The sequence below is a fragment of the Podarcis melisellensis genome (genome assembly GCF_964234715.1).
Source record: "Podarcis melisellensis genome assembly, chromosome: 6".
Classification (NCBI taxonomy): Eukaryota; Metazoa; Chordata; class Lepidosauria; order Squamata; family Lacertidae; genus Podarcis; species Podarcis melisellensis.
This window is the reverse complement of record NC_138538.1, coordinates 19,409,304-19,429,500: the sequence shown is the minus strand read 5'-3', so window position 1 is coordinate 19,429,500 and position 20,197 is coordinate 19,409,304. Positions and strand designations below refer to the sequence as shown.

The 20,197-nt window shown below is 44.7% G+C and overlaps 1 protein-coding gene across 2 annotated transcripts in view; it reads right to left on the bottom strand.

Moving 5' to 3' along the window:
* The window catches only part of B4GALT5 (beta-1,4-galactosyltransferase 5), a 49,109-nt gene extending 38,456 nt beyond the window's left edge, over positions 1-10,653 (bottom strand). The window contains exon 1 of one of the 2 annotated variants that reach the window (XM_081917153.1): positions 10,623-10,653. In XM_081917153.1, coding sequence (XP_081773279.1) covers positions 10,623-10,638 — 16 coding nt within the window. In that variant the 5' untranslated portion in view covers positions 10,639-10,653. Of the gene's footprint in view, positions 1-7,274; positions 7,718-10,622 lie in introns of those variants that run through there. The other variant, XM_081917152.1, reaches the window with a different exon arrangement.
* Positions 10,654-20,197: the final 9,544 nt, after the last annotated feature.

Here is a 20,197-nt window from a genome sequence, read left to right as displayed (position 1 = left end):
ATTTTGGGAGTGCTATCAGTATCACAAGGCTGCATGAACTGAAATTTATCCCACTGGGGAGGAGCTGCATTGGAAACTTCAACTGGAGTTGCCACAACAGTGTTATCTAAGCCTAAGGAACTACAAAGCTGAATGACTTTATCCTCAAAGTGCCATGCCAGGTATTCCACTGGGAATCTAAATACATGTGATAAAAAAGGAGGATGTGGTCCACGTGAGAAACTTTTTCTAATTCACTTAGTAAGATTTTCTGATAACCAGAATATTGTCAAACAATGACCAGCATGTAAAAAAACCTGCAGCTTAGCAGCTACTGTGCATGCGCAAGCGGCGAAACCCGGAAGTAACCCTTTCAGGTACTTCTGGGTCGCCGCGGGACGCAACCTGAAAATATGTAACATGAAGCAAACATAACAGGAGGTATGACTGTATATGAAATAGCTGTAGCCCTTATGTACTGCCAATACCACCTGAGTACAGAAACCAGGCTTGGCTTTAGACTGAGAAAGACAAGGGAGCAATGGAACAAGTTTGTTCTCTTAAGATAAAATTTAACTAGTCCAAACTTTGGTAGAAAATTAGTGTATACAGCTGACAACTGTTTGTCTAGTGAGACCCTGAGAAGTATACCTGTTAGGAGCTAATGTTTATAACAGTGTGCTTTGTAGCCTACTAAGACTATGATATTTCTCAAAGCCAGCCAAAGGTTTCCTAACTACAAGTGAGTTCTCTCTCTTTCTGAAATCTACGTATCAAGCTAGGAAAATAGTTTGCATTACACATTCCCAGTCAGCAATTGCATGAACTGTATTCAGTTCACATTAACACAGTTCAAGCAGGATTGCAAGCTTGAAATAATTTGTAAGAAAGGATTAGGGTCCAAGAGAAAACCCAGCTGATTAGGCCAATCCCCAGCTTGAAGACAAGACCCTCTTCCCTGATCCACTAAATGATCACAAGTGGGGGGGGGGGGAGTCTGGTGCTTTTTATTTATTTTCAATATTTCACAAAGTTGTTAGAGCTTGCAGAATGAGACTAAAGTAAAAACATGCATTGGGTAATAAAAACACGATGGAGCTTTTAAAAAACAAACATGAAGTGCAGGGTAGAAAAAAATTATTTTTTTTAATCTATTGCCTTTAGAAGGCATGGGGAAATAACTTGAACACCTAGGGCACAAGTACATTGAAAGTAGGCACTGTGAGCTCCCTGTGGAAGTCATTCTGTTCTGGGGTGCCAAAACTGAAAAGGTCTTAACCACCTGTACTAACCTGGCAGGAACACACAAAGAAGGGCACCCACTTAGTTACTCAAAGGAGCCCAGGGCAGCAAACAATAAAACAATTTTTAAAACATATTTAAGACATCTAAAAAATGTATATATAAAAAAGAAAATTCATTGTTAAGTGGTACATGTGAAGAAAGTTGTTATTGGTTGCAATTTAACCTACTTTTCATCCATTTGGATGGGTGATAAAATAGTTCCTTAAAGATGCATCTGTCACACAAAAATTACTAACAAAAGATCATATGAAAGCAATTTACAATCATAAACAAATTCAGTGCAGCAATAACAACATACCAATGGCTGCACTCTAAAAATATATTTAACTCCCAAAAGTTTGAAGGAGAGAGCAACATTTGGCAGCAGAAACCTGTCAATGTAGGGGACAAATACATTTCTTTTGGGCAGGAATTCCACAACCAGGGTACTACTACAGTGGTACCTCGGGTTACAGATGCTTCAGGTTACAAACACTTCAGGTTACAGACTCCGCTAACCCAGAAATAGTACCTCAGGTTAAGAACTTTGCTTCATAATGAGAACAGAAATGGCGCTGTGGCAGCAGCGGGAGGCCCCATTAGCTAAAGTGGTACCTCAGGTTAAGAACAGTTTCAGGTTAAGAACGGACCTCCAGAACGAATTAAGTTCTTAACCTGAGGTACCACTGTACAGAGAACTCGCTGTTCCAAATTACTGCCAGTGTGCTACACTTATTAACTGGACTATGAGAAGGGCTTCCCCCGCAGCTCTCAAGGCTTGGGTTGGCATTTTTCAATAACATTTTAAGCTACCCTGAACATAGGAAACGACCTTAAACAATTGGTCTATCTAGCCCAATGCCGTCTACTCCTTGCCCAATACTGTCTTGCGCTGCCTGCTCTTAAGGATCTCAGTCGCAAGACATTCTCATTAAAAGAAGAATTTGTGCTCTACCAAGTTGCTAAGCACAGTACAGTACACCATTAAACCTATAAATACAAACCTGCTTTGCAGAAAATGCAGACATGCAAGCCGCAATATATAGTTCATGGGCAGCATTTGGCTTGCAATTCATACATTGTATAGTCCTGCTTTAAGCACATCATATTCTATTTAATGGGGGAGAATCCCCTTCAGCTCCCTTCAAGCTCCAATTCTAGATGTAAACTTTGGAAAACACATGATGTGAGTTAGCTATTAAACTTAGTTATTTTGCCATCATGAATTATTTTGCTTATCCATTTCAGGACTCTGAAATGTCTACTGCAGCACTAATTCCAGAGAGTAACCATATTACTCTATTGCAGTAAGAACAACATTTTGTGGTATTTTAAAAACAAGCTTACAGACTCCATGCATCACATTTTGTTTGTGACCGTGGAAATATCCCTGTGATATATTTCCCCTACTAGAACTGACTTTGCCTCAAAGTACATAGCCTGAGGCAGCCAAAGCTCACTGCCAGCAGCAGCATCAATATTGAAAATTATATTAAGAAAAGCAAGACAAAACTTTTAATGAATAGGAGTGTCTCTAAGGACAACACATCTAAAATAAAACCATGGGACAGAGAGTTGAACTATCTTATGATACTGTAGGAAAATGTAGTTACTATGAAAGGAATTGCTCTTCCATATATGTAACAGATGTGTCTATAATTTAGACACCATTGATAGTCAACCCAAATTAGAATTCAGCACTGCCCCAACCCTCTCCCTAGAAAATGTTGATGTCTTCAGTGGAGAGCTTCCAAGGACCTGTGCAGCTATGGGGTAGGATATCCACCTACGATCCAAGTTGATTGGGGGACATATTGCCTTCCCAGACCCCCTGAGAGTATGTCTGAGGTAAACAAGATTACCCCATTCTTCTTCACACTCATGAGAATGGTAGGTGATCTCACTAATGCACTGAACAGTGGCAAGTTGGTGAATTCAATAGTGTGGACTGTTGAACACATCTCACATTACATTTTTGAAGCTATAAGAACAAGATTAATAGCCCAGTCCTATGTATGCTTTTCCAAAAGTGTCAGTGTATTCAATGTTTACTACCAAATGCAAATATGTACTGAAAGAATAATGCATACAGGACTTAATGTTCATTTAACACAATATGTGAGGCAATGCTAACAATCAAGTCTTCCTGGTGTTGCCTCTCTGGGATAAGATTGCCTTTACCATATAATAAAGACTTTTCAGTGTTGGTACTATGCTTACAGAATGTCTTGCCATCTGAGATCTACACCAGGGACATTTTAAAAGTGCCAATATATTTTTTAAAATAGATATAGTTAGGCAGGTGTGTTGTTGTTAAAAGTGTTGGTTTTATAGCAGATATTAGACTGTTTGGTTATTTCCTTTGCCAAGTATGACTATTATGAAGTGTTTATTATTAGATTGCTGTAAAAAAGGTGTTTTTTATTTTTAAAAAACTAATTATTTTCAGTGCACATTAATAAAAAACAATTTCCTGATAGTTACGCAAACTGATAACTTACATGGCCTATGCAAACTGGGAAGAAAAATCACAACCTTGCTAAATTGAACTGCTTGCCATCAAGTTTCAGTGGCTCTAACACTTTACTGAGTGCAAGGCACAGTGATTCAGATTGTTTTCAAACTACTCTTAACAAGCAATAAATTCATTCTTAGGTTTCTGCAACTGCAGTATCACTAGTTTACTTAAAGTAACCAATGACTAATGCATTCAGTATCAACTGACATTTAAGCTAGCTACTCTGTGTGACATTAAACTGGCAGATATGCCTGCCATCTCCTCTATAGGTGAAGCTATATCTTAACTGTTGCTGGCCAGGGATTGGGGTTGTAGGAGTGTGGGAGGCAGTGTTCACCATTTTTTGCCTTTCCAATGCCTTCAATTGGGTGTTTAATTTATGTTGGCATTTTTGGTGAAGCGCTTGGGACCAGAGAATGAATTTAGGACGACATGTAACTTTGTTTATCCCTCTCCTCACCTGTAACATGCCCATTCCCCACTCTTTACACCAGCATAACTTTTGCCAGAGGGTTTCTCCTCATGGTAAGTAGATATGCCAGGACAAGTTATTTATGTTGCTGATTAGGGGCAAGAGAGCAAGGGGGAGAGAAGTGCCACATCCTAACATCTCCCAGCTAGCAAATCTGAGGGTTAGGATTGCACCACACTAACTGAAGCCTTTAGGTTCAAAAAGCTAGGTTTATTACATTGTTTTAAGGGTCAGGTGCCTCATCGTACAATAAATGAATATTACATGTTACAAATGACAGGCTTCATACTGCAGGGAAGGTACAAAATCAGTATTCAATCACATTAGAAATTAAATATTACTAAAGTTTGCACCCAACATTATAAGGGGAACATAAACCTGAAAATTCCTTGGAAAGCACTACAGTAATAAAGAAATGTTTTTAAAGAATTTGATCATGAGGTAGAAGCCATTTCTTCTCCATGTGTCCAGATATGTCATATCAGGATACTAACATAAGGATTTCTAGGCTGTTACTGCCTTGAGGTAACTGTTTATTTATATATATATTTCCCAAACTTCTGAGTTCACTGACCCATTTATGAGCATATAAAATTGTCATTGACCCCAACCTAAAATCTTAATATATATGAAATCAGGTCAAGAAATATCAGTAAGCAAACACCTTTTAATCAATCACCACTATTAGGAAGCATAAAATGTACAATATAAGGAATACTATTATAATCTGGAACCACCTTATTAAATGCTGAGACTCCTCACTGGCAAGGGAAGGGCACTCTGTATATATTCCCATGCCCTTTACTTCTGAAGCTCATAGTTCCTATTTTTTTCAAACTATGTTGTGAATTTCTTTCCCACCCAAAGAGCCTTTTTCAGCCCCTAGATCTTTATTCATCCCCTGCACAGTACCATCAACCACTTTGGGAAATACCAATTTAAACGGGTCAGATTATGGTATCTAACTGAAATAATACCAAAATTCTGTCCTAAAGCTTGTATACAGGAACATTCACATACTCAGCGAACCATTTCTGTGATATAAAAGAAATTGCTATCTAGCATTAAATGAATACATTCTTACTGCAAAACCATCCAAAGTATCCCTCAAATTTCCTAATTGTATGTAAATTCAAACACAGCCAAGACCTAAGTAAATACTGTTATTCTCAAGAGGAATGATCTGATCCCAAACTCCATTAGACAGTAACAGTAGCAATGTGGCAGGTGATCGAAAGTATAATAAAACTTTGTTTCACTCTCACCAGACATAAAAAGACCACAAACATGACAGCACAGAAAGTAAAATCTGCAAGGAGATAGCAATTAGATGAACTGCAGTAATTTTTGCTTAAGTGAACAGAAAAATGTCCCTTATAATAGATGTTTAATAATAGGTATTTAACAACCAGCAGAATATGAGCTTAACTACATAAACAGCAGTACCTTATGGTATTTAGGAGTGAGGCAACCAACATCACTAATTATTCATTCAATGCTTTTTACGATCACCACCAAGCATTTGAACCTGCTGCCAAATCTCTACCTGGAAGGCCCAACCTGCAAGTTTTACCTATGCTTTTTAACATATCCATTTGGGAATTACTCAGGCGGAGGTCCTAGCCAACCAGACCAATTCCCTCCATTATGCCTTTTTAAAAGAGACACCAATGCCCAGATTACAGGAGGAAAGGAAGAGGAAATCTACACTCAATCACTCTTCACAACCTCCCATGAAAATATACCTAACACCTTCCTTGTTTGTATGTAGAAGGGGAGAGGATAAAATGGTGAATTAGTCAAGGTCAGGATACAAAGGGGGGGTGGGGAGGGAGGGAGGGAGGGAGGGAGGGAGAGAGAGGGAGGGAGAGAGAGAGAGAGAGAGAGAGAGAGAGAGAGAGAGAGAGAGAACGAACACAGATGAAGGAAGAGATAATTCATAGCCAGGAGGGAGGAACTGGTGTCAAAAGACTATTCTTAAAGCACACACAGGGATATACCGAACCCACAAATTAACGAAAAGCCTAAAAAAAATAATACTTGCAAGTGTGTCCAAAACGCACGGACTTTATGTTTTATAAAGAGGAATAACACTGTGGACATGCTGCAATATAGATGCACACCAGAGACACGCTACAACAACGCAAAGTATACCTCAACCCCCCCCCCCCCTTTTCCTATGCGGGAGCAAAGGAGAGGGAATGAATGCCTCGGATTCTTAGAACGGAACCGGGGAGGGCGAGAGGCGAGGGCGGGAAAAGCGGGTGGCGAGGTGTATTGGAGACGGGGGAAACTAGCCAGGCCCAAGCCAGGCGGCGGCGGGGGGGGGGTCAGTGCGTGTGTGTGTGGAGTTGGGTTAGGGGTATCCTCTCGAAGTTCCTGTATTTGCATATAATATTGTGGGGTGGGGCTGCAGGCTACGAAAATGTGCTGTTTTACACACAAATCTCAAGGCACACACCTTTGGAGGGGAGGGGGCGAGATATGGCTGTGGGGGCGGGGGGGGGGGGAATGCCTGAGATCCCGCCCCAAGGCTGCGGCAGTCGAGACCACGCAGCTTGTCAGCCGGGCCTGAGCAGCATTGGGGGGGGGGCTGTTCGCTCCACATCACCTCCCGCCCGGCAGCAGCAGCAGCACCCCTAAACATCCGGCTCGCCCCCTCCCCTTTCCCGACCGTTAGGAGGGAAGTGGTTGTGGGAGGGGGGGAGAACCCTCCTCGCCTTTCCTCAAAAAAATAAAACACCCACCCACTCAGGCGAGGGGGGGGATGAAGAGGCGACCCCCCCACACACACACACTGCTTCTCCTCACAGGGGAGGCTCTCCATCTTGGGGCTCTCCCCCCCCCATATATATGAAGCAGCCGTCACCCCATTTTATCCCCCCCCCCACACGGTCACTTTCAGGTCCTGAGGCGACTGGCCGGGAGGGCGGCCCTCGAGAACGCGCCCGCGCGCGCGCGCGCTCCCCACCACCACCACCCTCGTTTCCCTCACGGATTCTCCCTCGCCCTTCTCCTCACCGATGCCGGGCGCCACATAGACGAAGTAGAGGAAGGAAGAGGAGAGCGAGAAGAAGAAGAGGGCGGCCAGCAGCGAGCGCCGAGGGAGCCTCCAGGGCCTCCGAGGGCTCCGCTGCCACCGCATGGTCCGGCCCCGCCGCGCCCCCGCCGCCTTTCGCGGGAGGAGGAGGAGGAGGGCAGCCCGGCTGAGGAGGAGCGGGAGGGCTGAGGCAGGCGGCGGCGCACTGAGGCTGCTCCTGCTGCTGCTGCTGGCTGTGGAGCTGCGGCGGCGGCTCCTCCTCCCTCTCCCTCAGTCGCCTCTCTCTCGCTCCGTGCGCGCCTCTCCTCGGCTCCGACGCCGCCGCCGCATGAATGAAGAGCCGGCCTCCGAGGGCGCCTCATAAACACCCTCCTTTTCCCTCCCCCGCTTCCTCCTCTTTCTTGTCCTCCTCCCTCGCCTCCCCTTTCCTCCTCCTCTGTGGTCGCGGCCGAGGCTGGAGCCGGCGGCGGAGAGAGGCTTGTAGCGGGCGGGGAGTGGGAGGCGCCAGCGGGAGGCGGAGCCAGGCCCTCCCTCACCGAGAGCGCCTCACCTCACGGCACAAAACGGAGGAGCCCGGAGGCGGAGGCGGAGGCGTCGCCGCTCTCGCGCTCTCCCTTCGCCCAAGCTGAGCCCTGGTGTTACACCGGTAGCTTTTGACCTCCCTCAGGCATATTTTTTTTTTCCTTCCCTCAAAAATCAAATTTAATTATACAATCTATTAAGGTACAACCTGTCACAAGCGTCGTCGTCGTTGTTTTTTAATTAAAAAAATGGCATCAGGTATACACGCCATCCATGCATTTAAAAACGAAAGCAAAACAACAACTATGCTTGGAACAGGTTGTTTACCTATTAACTATCATCTTCCTTTTTATTATTCCTCCGCTGCGTTTAATACAGTACTGGACACGTCAAGGGCAAACACGTAGGTTGACGTAAAAATAAAAAAATATGCACTTAAGACGTATGCCTTGCTGCCTTACTCAATATATTGTTATATTTTTCATTTATTCGTTACATTTGTATACCGCGCTTCGTCTTAAAGATCTCGGGGCAGTTCGCAGCATCAAGGTATATAATAGAAACAAAATACATAAAACACACAGAGACGTTTTGATTATGTTTATCATGTGTTTTGTGCTTTTTATATTGTACCTACGGGTATTGGGCGGCATACAAATAAATAAATGCAAAAGCAGGGCTCCTCTGACGAGGTTGGCCCTTCATCCCAGTGACACACAAAGTGTATGATGTGTGTGATGCCCTGAACGGGCAATGTCTAGGTGGAGAATTGTTGGAAACATCGTGTTCCCAGACGTCGCTCTGCCTTGACCTGTTTTCTTTAGAGACCTCCGTCCGAACATCAGCATCCTGGTCCAGGGATAAGAGTTCGTAGTCAGCCTCCTCGGTCTCTGCTAAGTAGTCTGAATGTAGGAGGAACTTGGCGCCCTTTAGTCAAGTTGCCTCAGCAAGCTGAGATGCTGTAACAGAGCGTGTTGCTTGGTTGCTGGATTTTGGTTGGGAGGAACATATTGCCATGTTGCATGTTCCAGCTGCGTTGGCCTTCTTAATACGCTCCACCCTGTTGCTCACATACACATAGAACCTTCTTTTATCATTGTGTATAACCTTTCTGTCTGTGTAAAAGGTCACACTCTCAAATTGGAGGCCCAATTCCTTTTCTATCAACTCTGACAGTTCTACTGCCAGCATGGCGCCACACAGCTCAAGCCTTGGCATGAAGTGTCCTTGGAGTGGTGACAGCTTGGCTTTTCCAAAGACGAAACCCAAGTTGAGGCAATCTTCAGCAGGTTGATAGCCTCATCTGGAGTGAGTACAGACTTCAGTCCATCATCCATGTAAAAGTCTCTTTCAATAAATTGGTGCACATCTTATCTAAACTTCTCTTCTACAATCTTTGCAGTTTGGTACGGTCCATAGTTTGCAATAGCAGGGGATGGTCCATTTCATGCAGTATTCCTGGATGTCTGCTTGTCACTGTACCATAAGATGCGCAGATAGTTACGGTGGTCTTCTCTCATGAGAAAGAAGTAGAACATTTGTTGGATGTCAGCCATGACAGCTATGCCTTCCTTTCTGAAGCAGAGGAGACCTCTGACCAGCCTGTTGGTCAGGTCCGGGCCGATGAGGAAAGCCTTGTTCAGTAAGAAGCCCTGGAACTGGGTGCTGGAGTCGATCACTACTCTGATCTGCCCAGGTTTCTGTGGACGGTACACACCAAAGAATGGGAGGTACCAGAATTCTTCACAGTAGTGAAGGGTTCTGCATGTACGTTCGCTAACATCTTGTCCATGAAATCGACAAAATGGCTTTTCATCCCTTTTCCCTTGCCTCATGTGCATTTACTACCACTCGGTAATGTTTTTAGAGTCTCTGTCAAATTCCAGTATTTAACAGTTATATCTGACTTGGTTCTTCATAACTTAATCAGGAAATACTGCTGCAATTTGTACAGACCCAAATTTGTGAAAGTAACGTAGATCTTTTTACCATAATGAATATATTTAAATATCTTGTCTCACAGTGAAGCATTGGATATATACCGTAGATATATGAAGAAAGCTTGACTTGTTGTTGTTTTTTTAATAAGTTGGCCTCTCTTTGTTTATCACTGCTAACTGTGCTGGTATCCGAATCTTTCAGTGGCTCGCTCTGTGTTCTTGTTTATGTGGAGTTGTGTCTAAATTTTTTACGGAGTTGAAAGGGGTGGGTGCCACTACCAAGAAGGCCCTCTGTCTGGTTCCCTGTAACCTCACTTCTCGCAATGAGGGAACCACCAGAAGGCCCTCGGCGCTGGACCTCAGTGAACGATGGGGGTGCAGATGCTACTTCAGGTATACAGGACCGAGGCCATTTAGGGCTTTAAAGGTCAGCACCAACACTTTGAATTGTGCTCGGAAATCACAATTTAAAATGACAAAGAGAAAAAATAAAAGCAATTTAAAAACAAAAACGGAGCCCTCTCTGCCCAGCAGTCGTAGAAGCACTCCTTTATGGAGCCTGTCAGGCCCCGCCCCAAGCCAGGTGGAGAGAAGCAGGGCAGGGCCCTTCAGGCTCCCAGCAGGTCAGTCCTGGCTCTGGACACCAGCACACATATTGAGAGTGAACTGTATCTGTTTCCCACCCAAGCTGAAGAGGTCAAAGAACTCTGGTCTAGCCAGGGTTCGGTTGCTTTGCCCATCCAATACAACATACATCTTCACAGCCTGCTCCGGATGCCCTGCAGTGAAAACCTTGGCCAGGCTTACCTGTTTGCAAAACTGGCCACCGTTTTCCACACCACAAACCTGAGTGCAGCAGACACCCACCTCTGTCCTGGCTCATTCGCAGCTGGTTTTGGCGTCCTTTCCACTGCCGCTGGAGCTGCTTCAGCTGAAGAACCTGAAGAGTGTGCCGGAGCAGAGCTATTTGGGTGTAAGTCAGTTGGGTGCTTCTCACGACACTTGACCTTGGTCAGACGGTCCTTTGCCATGTGGTCCTTGGTCCTTTAGCAAGGCTTACCGCTCTCCCAGTGGCTCCTCTCTGAACTCTCTGCATTTGTTCAAAGGGTATGGTTTCTTGTGCAATGGACAGGCTGACTCCGTCGACTTCTCCATCTTGGGCTTGCTGGCATCGTCTAACACGTCTGTCTTCCTCACTGAAAGCACTACTTTGGGTGTGATGTCCCTAGTGGATTTATTCTCTTTGTAAGAATCTCCATAGAGGGACGCGGGTAGCACTGTGGGTTAAACCACAGAGCCCAGGATTTGCTAATCAGAAGGTCGGCGGTTCGAATCCCCGCAAGGGGGTGAGCTCCCGTTGCTCGGTCCCTGCTCCTGCCCACCTAGCAGTTTGAAAGCACATCAAAGTGCAAGTAGATAAATACCTTCCAGCGGGAAGGTAAACGGCATTTCCATGCGCTGCTCTGGTTTGCCAGAAGCAGCTTAGTCATGCTGGCCACATGACCCTGAAGCTGTACGCTGGCTCCCTTGGCCAATAAAGAGAGATGAGCGTCACAACCCCAGAGTCAGTGACGACTGGACCTAATGGTCAGGGGTCCCTTTACCTTTAAGAATTTCCATAGAATCCAGCCAAGTCAGTTTGTGGGTCACTTCTTTCTTTCGTGATCTGTGTGACAAAGGGGGATAGGCACCACCATGCTTTTCTTTGTAGGTGGTGACCTCTGTACCCCACCTTTCGTGTAGAGGTAGCAGAAGCTTAGCTGTGATTTCTTTCTGGGACATGTGTTGATCAAGACACGCAAGGCCAGGAAGCTGTTGATTTCTTTTAGCTGCTGCCAGCCTGAATAGTATGTCTGCCAAGTCCCACAGTTTGATCCCTCATAGTCAATTTTGGAAAAGATTGAAGTCATGGCGCTCCTAAACTTGCTGGAGTGCTAGTTTTTGTTCACCCACTAGAGCTGCATGGATGCATCTTGCCTGATCTGAGGAAGCAGGCCCTAGCCATGTGGTCAAAAGGGTCAGTTCCTCCTCTCAGAAGGCTCACAGAATTTAGAATATTAAAACCGCAATAGCAGTTTTGAGCCACATGGTAACACTGCTGCCGAAAGTAATAATAATAATAATAATAACAACAACAACAACAACAACAACAACAACAACAACAATAATAATAATAATAATAATAATAATAATAATAATAATAATAATAATAATATATTATCTGTACCCCGCCCATCTGGCTGGGTTTCCCCAGCCACTCTGGGCAGCTTCCTTGACTCTCTTAGCTGTGGCAGAAAGGATAGGAATATCTTCCTTAAGAAGTTTGCTTTTTTTTTTTTACCCCTGCTTTTAGCTGTGCCTTTTTCTCTAGAGTTTTATTCCTGTAATCTTCCAGTTTAGCTGTTTGAGAAGGTATGTGAGCTTTGCAATGGGGAATTAGCACTTCCATGGAATTGCAATGGAGAAGACTTCCTGGGTGTGGAGAGTTGCAGAGTTGCATAAATTTGCTAGGAAAAGCAGGATGCACTTTTCTTGCTGATTTAGACTTTAAAACATTGTTTGCATTTGTAAATTGCTCTGGGAGACCAACAGGGCTAGTTTCACATGTACAAAGGGAAGGCTGATTTGTGAACCACTTTCTTCTTTACACATGCAAATTCTTGTTCAAGAGACTGTCCTTACTGTACCATCTGGAGATGTTGCTCTCTTTCTGGATAGTACTAACAAGACTCCCCAAAGCTCTCGTACATAGATTCATTGAAGATAATCAAGGCACATGTAGAAATATTACCCACATTCCAATAGGCTGTTCTGTGGCTCTGAATGAAGATGGTTAGAAGCTTTCTGTGAAGTTCTCTGTGGAGCTCTGTGAGGACGAAGTGCATTCGCCCTTCTTCTTGGGTTCGTGATAACTAGACTGCCACTAGTTTACAAAGGAGGAAGGGATGTTTCTTCCCGCTCTGGCCAGAGCCAATAGAAGGGAGATATTTTCCCACTCTCTGGCAGAGCCAATAGAAAGTAGACTATTGCTGTGCCTACATATCCCAACCTGTCTTGGGGTCTAAAAAGGGGGACAGGCACTATCTTTTCTGAAAGGGGCAGCATTGTTATTCCTTCTACCTACTACTAATACACAGATTTGCTATCACTAAATAACTGACTGGGGTGTGTGTGCAGAACAGTTGGGCTGCCCTGATATAGATATTAACCAGCCAAAGGCTTGGTTGAAGAGGAATGATTTCATCTGGCACTTAAAGGTGTATACAGTGGTACCTTGGGTTACAGACGCTTCAGGTTACAGACTCCGCTAATCCAGAAATAGTACCTTGGGTTAAGAACTTTGCTTCAGGATGAGAACAGAAATTGTGCTCTGGCAGTGCAGCAGCCGTGCAAGGCCTCATTAGCTAAAGTGGTACCTCAGGTTAAGAACAGTTCCAGGTTAAGAACTGACCTCCAGAATGAATTAAGTTCTTAACCTGAGGTACCACTGTACTTGAAGGTGTCGCCCCAAACCTCCTTGGGGAGAAGATTCCACAAATGGAATCTAACCCCACACTGAAGGTTCCATGGGGCTGAAGAGCACTCTCCGAGCATCACCCTCTGGAAACAATCATCTAAGTAGCACTGGAACCACAGCAAAGCAATGCCACCCACCCCTAACTCAGACAGCTGCTCCAGAAGGATACTGTGGTTGATGGTATCGAAAGCAGCTGATAGGCTGAGTGGAATTAACAAGGACACATTTCCCCTGTCTCGCTCTTGACAGAGGTCATTATACAGGGCAACTAAAACAGTTTCTGTGCCAAAACTGGCCTAACCCCAATTGAAATGGAGCTAGAAAATCAGTTTCATCCAAGACTCCCTGGATCTGATCTCCCGCCCCCGCCCCCGCTCAAGAATCTTGCCCCACAAGGGGGAAAGCAACTGACCAATAGTTTGTTAGATTTTCCAAGTCCAGGGAGGGTTTCTTAAGGAGTGGTTCTACCACTGCTTCCTTCAAGCAGGCAGGGACCACCCCTGGCCCAGCCAGCTGTCCCTTCCTTGCTAGTTTTTATCAGCTAAGACGTGCAAGGGTCCAGAGTGCAAGCTCAACAACTTTTGGGGTTTCCTTACTTTTGGGGTGTCCTTACTTTTGGGGTGCAGCCTTACTTTTGCTGCCTTCACTGCCACTAAGTAGTTCGATGAAGAACCCTCACCAGTGTTTGATTGTATTCAAGCAGAGTCTCCCTCCACTCACATTCTGTTGGAGAACAATGTTTTAATGTACTCTGCTCTGGAATCAAATTTTGTAAACTTCCCTGGAAGCAAATCTGATTGAATAAGCATAAACATAACCCATAAGTATTTCCTATGGGTCAAAATAGCAGCTGCCAGGGTGTGGGAAGAGATTTACAGTGGAAAGCAGCATGGGAACAGGAAGGGGGATAAATCCTCATCTGAATACCCACCACAGTATGATCATATATCTTACATAGTCTATCTATGTTGCGTGCATGCACATATCTGGAGGAAAGGGCTGGCTTTGCCAGCAACTCAGTTCTGAAACTGCTGCCTGTGAAACTGCTGGGAGGTGCTGTTTACTTCAGTGTTTATTTATCAATTACATTTCCCCCTGCATTTCTTCCAAGGAGCACAGGGCAATGTCTGCATCCCCCTCCTGTTATCCCCATAACAACCCGGTGAGGTAGGTTAGGCTAAGTAATCGTCACCTGTCAATGTCACCCACTGAGTTTCATGTCTGAGTGATGACTTGCACTGGGATCACACATGCCTAGAAATCCAAGTCCGGCTCCCTGTCTCCTCTGTGGTGTCTGGGTTTGGATGCTGCCAAGCCTGAATTGGCTGCCTGTTGCCAAGAGCATTGTCTGGCCCTGGCAACATGATTTGTAGAGGTGCAGTACAGTTGTTAGAGGAACATATACACATGGGCACTCAGGTGGAATTAAAGGCAAGCAGAGACTTAATTGCTACTTTACATTGTGTTCCTCTTTTGACCTGGATTTCCAAATAGTGAATCATCAGGGCATCGTTTTCGTACCAGGTTCACTCTAACCTTGTGCAACCAAGGGCTTCTGAGATTTTAGGCTGACTTCAAAAGGAACATGAAGGTGTAAAACAACAGTGTTGAGAAGATGAAAAGTAATTCTTAGCTAAATTCATGTGGCAGGGAAATCTTCTGTCCAGATGTGTAACAGTAGAGCCTTGTGATATAACCAGTTTATCTAGTGATCAATGTGCCCTACATGATGTAGGCATTTTTTAAGGAAGTGCTTCTCTAGGTGGGGTTATCTAACTTCCCCAAATGTCCAGCCTGCAATATATAGTGGTAGTTTCACACTCTGTAGTTCTCTCCAGCAGCAGAGAGCTGCAGGACAAATTTACAGGAAAGATTCCTCCTTTTGGAGCTAATACCTGTTTCATAGTTTTATAACTCAGCAGGTATGATGACTGGGGTGCAGAAGCAAAGCACACAGCAGCCTGTGCTAGATTCACAACACTATCATTTTCAAGGCTGATGCAGCATTACTACAGCTGGGTCCAGAAATTTAGGGATGTAGTGGTTAGAGTGTTGGACTAGGACCTGGGAGTCAGTGGCGTAGCGTGGGTTATCAGCACCCGGGGCAAGGCAAGTAATTAGCGCCCCCTAACCCATGGATTTGCGCCCCCTAACCCGTGGATTTCCCTAACCCCCAGATGTTGCACCCGGTGCGGCCGGCCCCCCTGCACCCCCACGCTACGCCACTGCTGGGAGTGCAGGGTTCAAATCCCCCCTCACTGGATGATCTTGGGCCAGTTACTACCTCTCAGTCTAACCTCTCTCACAGAGATCACATGACAAGAAGGAGAACCATGTATGGAACCTTAACTTCCTTGGGGTGAAAATTTGAATATAAATGCAATAAACAAACAAATTATGCATCTCCCATCCCTAGTTTGTGAGGGCATCTTTACATCAATTCCCCAGGCAATAGCAGTGATATAGAGAATATTCCTAGAAGAAAAAGTGGCTTGGGGTGGACAGGACTGTGGATAAGTGGATAGTATTAATGCAATATGCTCTGTTTTTGTGTATATAACAGCAGGGTGAGTGTCGAGGTGAGAAGGCAGACAATCAATGAGAACAGAGAAACAGAAAGGCAGGAAAAGTCTTGTGGGGTTGTTGTTTTTTTACAGAGAAGAGGCAAGTGGTGAATATTAATGCAGCCAGAGACCACTGCCTTTTTCTGCCACTCCTGCTTCCTTTTCATTCGACATGCTATTGCTCTGATTCAATTTCTTCTGCACTGTGAGCCCATTTTCCTGCACTCTGCACCATTTGCCTTGTACATCAGTAGAGTTCCCTTTCACATTATTAGCTAGGAAAACCACCCACTGGCCTTTGACTAACATCTCAGAGCCAAACTAGATGCAATGTTAAATGCATCTTTGCATTTCACAATGCACAGATTTTTTTTAAAATGTCACTTGCATCATCGAGGGAGGGAGGCGATAATAATTATCAGGATCACAGCAGCCACAGGAGAGCAATTTGACCTTTTCTTCCTTTGTTTTGGTCCTTGAAGAAAATCCCTCTCCTGCAGATGGCATTTACACTGGGAGGACATCCCCCTCCAGTGCCACTAGCAGCTTCAAGGGAGGGATTTTCCTCGGGACTGAAGCAGAAGAGGAGATTGCTATGTTCCACTCTCATGCTTGCTGCAAACTCAATAACCTACTCTGGATTGTATTTGCACTTTTTAAAACCTCTATGTTAAATGCAAATAGGCATTTAATATCACATCTAGTTTGTCGCTCCAAAGGAGGGAATGCAAAAGAATATTTTAGGAAATATTTGGATTTTTTGGGTGCAATGCAGATGTTCTTTGCTCATCTCTTCCATTTCACAAATTATATTTTAGATGTACCCCCAAAAAGGTAACACACAGATGAGACATGAGGTTTCTATCTTCCATATAGAACAACACAGGAGATAGGAGGAAACGTGAGCTGAACACCTGCCCTCTAATGCTGTGTGTGTCTTAAAGCCTGGCATCCTTTGCCCCCCCCCCATATCTGTTGGGAGGATCTGGGTTCCTAATTGTTGAGAGGGCGGAGGAGACCGAATGCAGATCCAAGTGTAGCATGGCTTCAGTGGTCAGCTCCAGAGGCGTAGGAAGGTCAGGTGGTACCCGGTGCGGAAAATTTCTTGTCACTCCCCCCCCCATTGATTTTGTTTGTTTGTTTGTTTTCTGCCTGCAAAAATGGTTTTATGTTATTTCATATTTTCTTACAAAGGAATGTGGATTCTGGGCCTCTGATAACAAGTAGGCGACTATGGACAGATACTTAAATCTACAGGATGGATTGTGTTTTGGCTTGTGTTGTTTTATTTATTTAATAAAATTTCTCTTTAAAAACCTGCAAAGTGGTTTACCAAAAAACACACACAAAAAAAACAAAAACACCACAGCAGTAAAATCAAGAAAAATCAGCTGCGTGCAGGGGGTGGGGCGAAGGCAAGGCAAGGCCTAATCTACTTGGCATAATGTCATTTTCTTCACAAAGGCTAACTTTTCAGGACCCGGGAAGCCCAGGGGAGGCTAAGGCAGAAGGGTGGTTCATAAAAAAACTAAAAAAAAAAAAGCCTGCTCCAAAGGTCTTATCTTCCTAAACTAGGGATTATATAGCTATATCTGAAATTCCATGCAAATCAGTTAATATCTGGACCCTGCTCCACTGAATTGAAATTTCAGCCTTCATGACATAGGAAATTAGCCAAGTAAACAGCTATTTTCGTGGAGGAGTATCAAGATATTAACTGATATGCATGAAATTTCATATACAGTCATACCTCGGGTTACAGACGCTTCAAGTTGCGTGTTTTTGGGTTGTGTACTGCACCAAACATGGAAGTACCAGAATGGGTTACTTCCGGGTTTCGGCGCTCACACATGCGCAGAAATACTAAATCGCGCTTTGCGCATGCGCAGAAGTGCCTAATCACAACCCTCGTGTGCGCAGACTTGGCGCTGTGGGTTGTGAATGCTGCGGGTTGCAAACGTGCCTCCCGCATGGATCACGTTCGCAACCTGAGCATCCACTGTATAGCTACATAATCCCTTGTGTAGTAAGATAAGACCTTTGGAGCAGTCATTTTCAAAAAAAAAGTTTTTTATGAACTAGTAATTGTTCCTTGATAATTTGTAACGCCCCCATGATGGCACCTGGGGCGGCCTCCCCCCTTTCCTACGCCACTGGTAAGCTCCTCCTGAGTACGAGAGGAGGAGCCACCGGCCATAGAACCCATAGAGCTCCACACTCGGCCCCTTCTGATGATGCGATGTTGTGCATGCACCGTGCTCATGATGTCACACGCAGGGCATGTGCTGGGCACCCTCAATCTTGGGCACAAATCGGCTCCCTTGCCAGCAGATGTTTGCGCTGTACATATAGGGTATCAACCTCTCAGCATAAGCAATACTGAAAAATAAAAATGCTGGGGCTGCTTTGTAAGATCTTGCAACTGTATTGCTTCACACAGGAGCTAGAGTACCTGAAGATAACCAAGGAATTACATGGAAGCATTCCTACCCAGGGAATTCCTTACGGCCTCTAAGATTATCTCCTACCACTGATCAACTTGTTTGATGCAGTCTTGTCATGTTCTACAGTGATACCTCGGGTTAAGTACCTAATTCGTTCCGGAGGTCCGTTCTTAACCTGAAACTGTTCTTAACCTGAAGCACCACTTTAGCTAATGGGGCCTCCCGCTGCGGCTGCGCCGCCGCAGCACAATTTCTGTTCTCATCCTGAAGCAAAGTTCTTAACCCAAGGAACTATTTCTGGGTTAGCGGAGTCTGTAACCTGAAGGGTATGTAACCTGAAGCATATGTAACACGAGGTACCACTGTACTTGGGGCGAAAAAAAATCAACTAGATCTTGGTACCTCGGGATGCGAACGGGATCCGTTCTGGAGCCCCGTTCGCATCCTGAATAGAACGTAAGATGCGACGACGCATCTGTGCGTGCGCGGGGCGCGTTTTGCCACTTCCGCGCATGCACGTGACATCATTTTTAGCGTCTGCGCATGCGCAAGTAGCGGAACCTGGAAGTAACGTGCTCCGTTACTTCCGGGTTGCCGCGGAGCGCGACCCAAAAGCGCTCAACCTGAAGCACATTCAAACCAAGGTATGACTGTACTGTGGTTCTTGCAATGGATGAAGAAAGGGATACATCTCTGCTTGAAAACAAGACAGTTCAATGTTCTTTTCCATAACTGTATGTTCTGAGCATGTGCAAAACACCTACCCATACAACTACCCAGCTCCTGGCTGCTGGACATTTGTGAGAAAGGTTTGCAAGGGGTCCCCAAGTACACTTAATTTTTAAAAGCAATCGGTGGGGAAAAAATGGGCTGCACCTCTTACTCTATATGCATGCTTTCTGTTGTGTTATGTGTGCTGCCTGGATAGCCTTGACATCTTCATTGGAACTGATGTCTGTAAAAAGCCGAAAAAAGAGTTACTCCTGTCACTTATCAAACTCAGTAGCATTCCTACTTAATATGCTTGTTTTATTGTGCACCTTTTACTGCATGTGAGGGAAGGTAGTACTGGCTCAGTATTAACAGATCTGAACAAATATTTAATGCATTCTACTGCCTTGTTAAACAGACAGCTTTAATGAGAAGCATTAATCGAGCAAATGCTGAGCACAAGTCTTTAAATGTCTGACATAATTTGAGCTACGGGGAAAATGGCCACGTATGCACACCTGTAAGTGGCAAATTTCATTGGGCTTGTTTATAGTTTAAAAGAGGGGTGGCTAACCAGTGGCCCTCCAGAATGTTGTTGGACTACAACTCTCATCAGCTCCTACCACTGGACAACCAACAACATCTTGCAGGGCCACAGACTCCCCATCTTTGGCTTGATTTTTATTATGATTACAAATATGAATATGATTTGCCCAGGGTAAGGTTAAACATTTAAAACAAACCTCTACTAGCGACTGCATTTTTGTTAGGACAATCAGCTGCTAAAACAGCAGAAATGCAAGATACGGAATTGAAGGTGAAAGTCTGCTATCAATATGTGTACAAAGTACAAGAGACCAGGTCCCTGCCCTAACGAGAAATGTAAGTTGCTGCGAGACACTTTTGCAGAAAGTGATAAATAAATGCAGCTCACAGTAAGAGGATAAGACATAGGTGGAAGGGGAAGAAGATGAATGCAGGTGATAAGAGGGGAGTTGAGGAGGGAATTTAAGGAAGACAGATTGCCTCACACTTGTTAGATCTTTCTGGACATATGGAGCAAGGAGGGAGAAGTGGCAGAGTCAACTGAGTGAATGAAGAGATCTTCAGTTGGCTGAAGGTTCTGGAGAAGCAAAGGTCGCTGTCTGGGCATACAAGAGTGGTGTGATAAAGGCAGGAGAAGGGTAACGGAGAGCTTTGAAGATA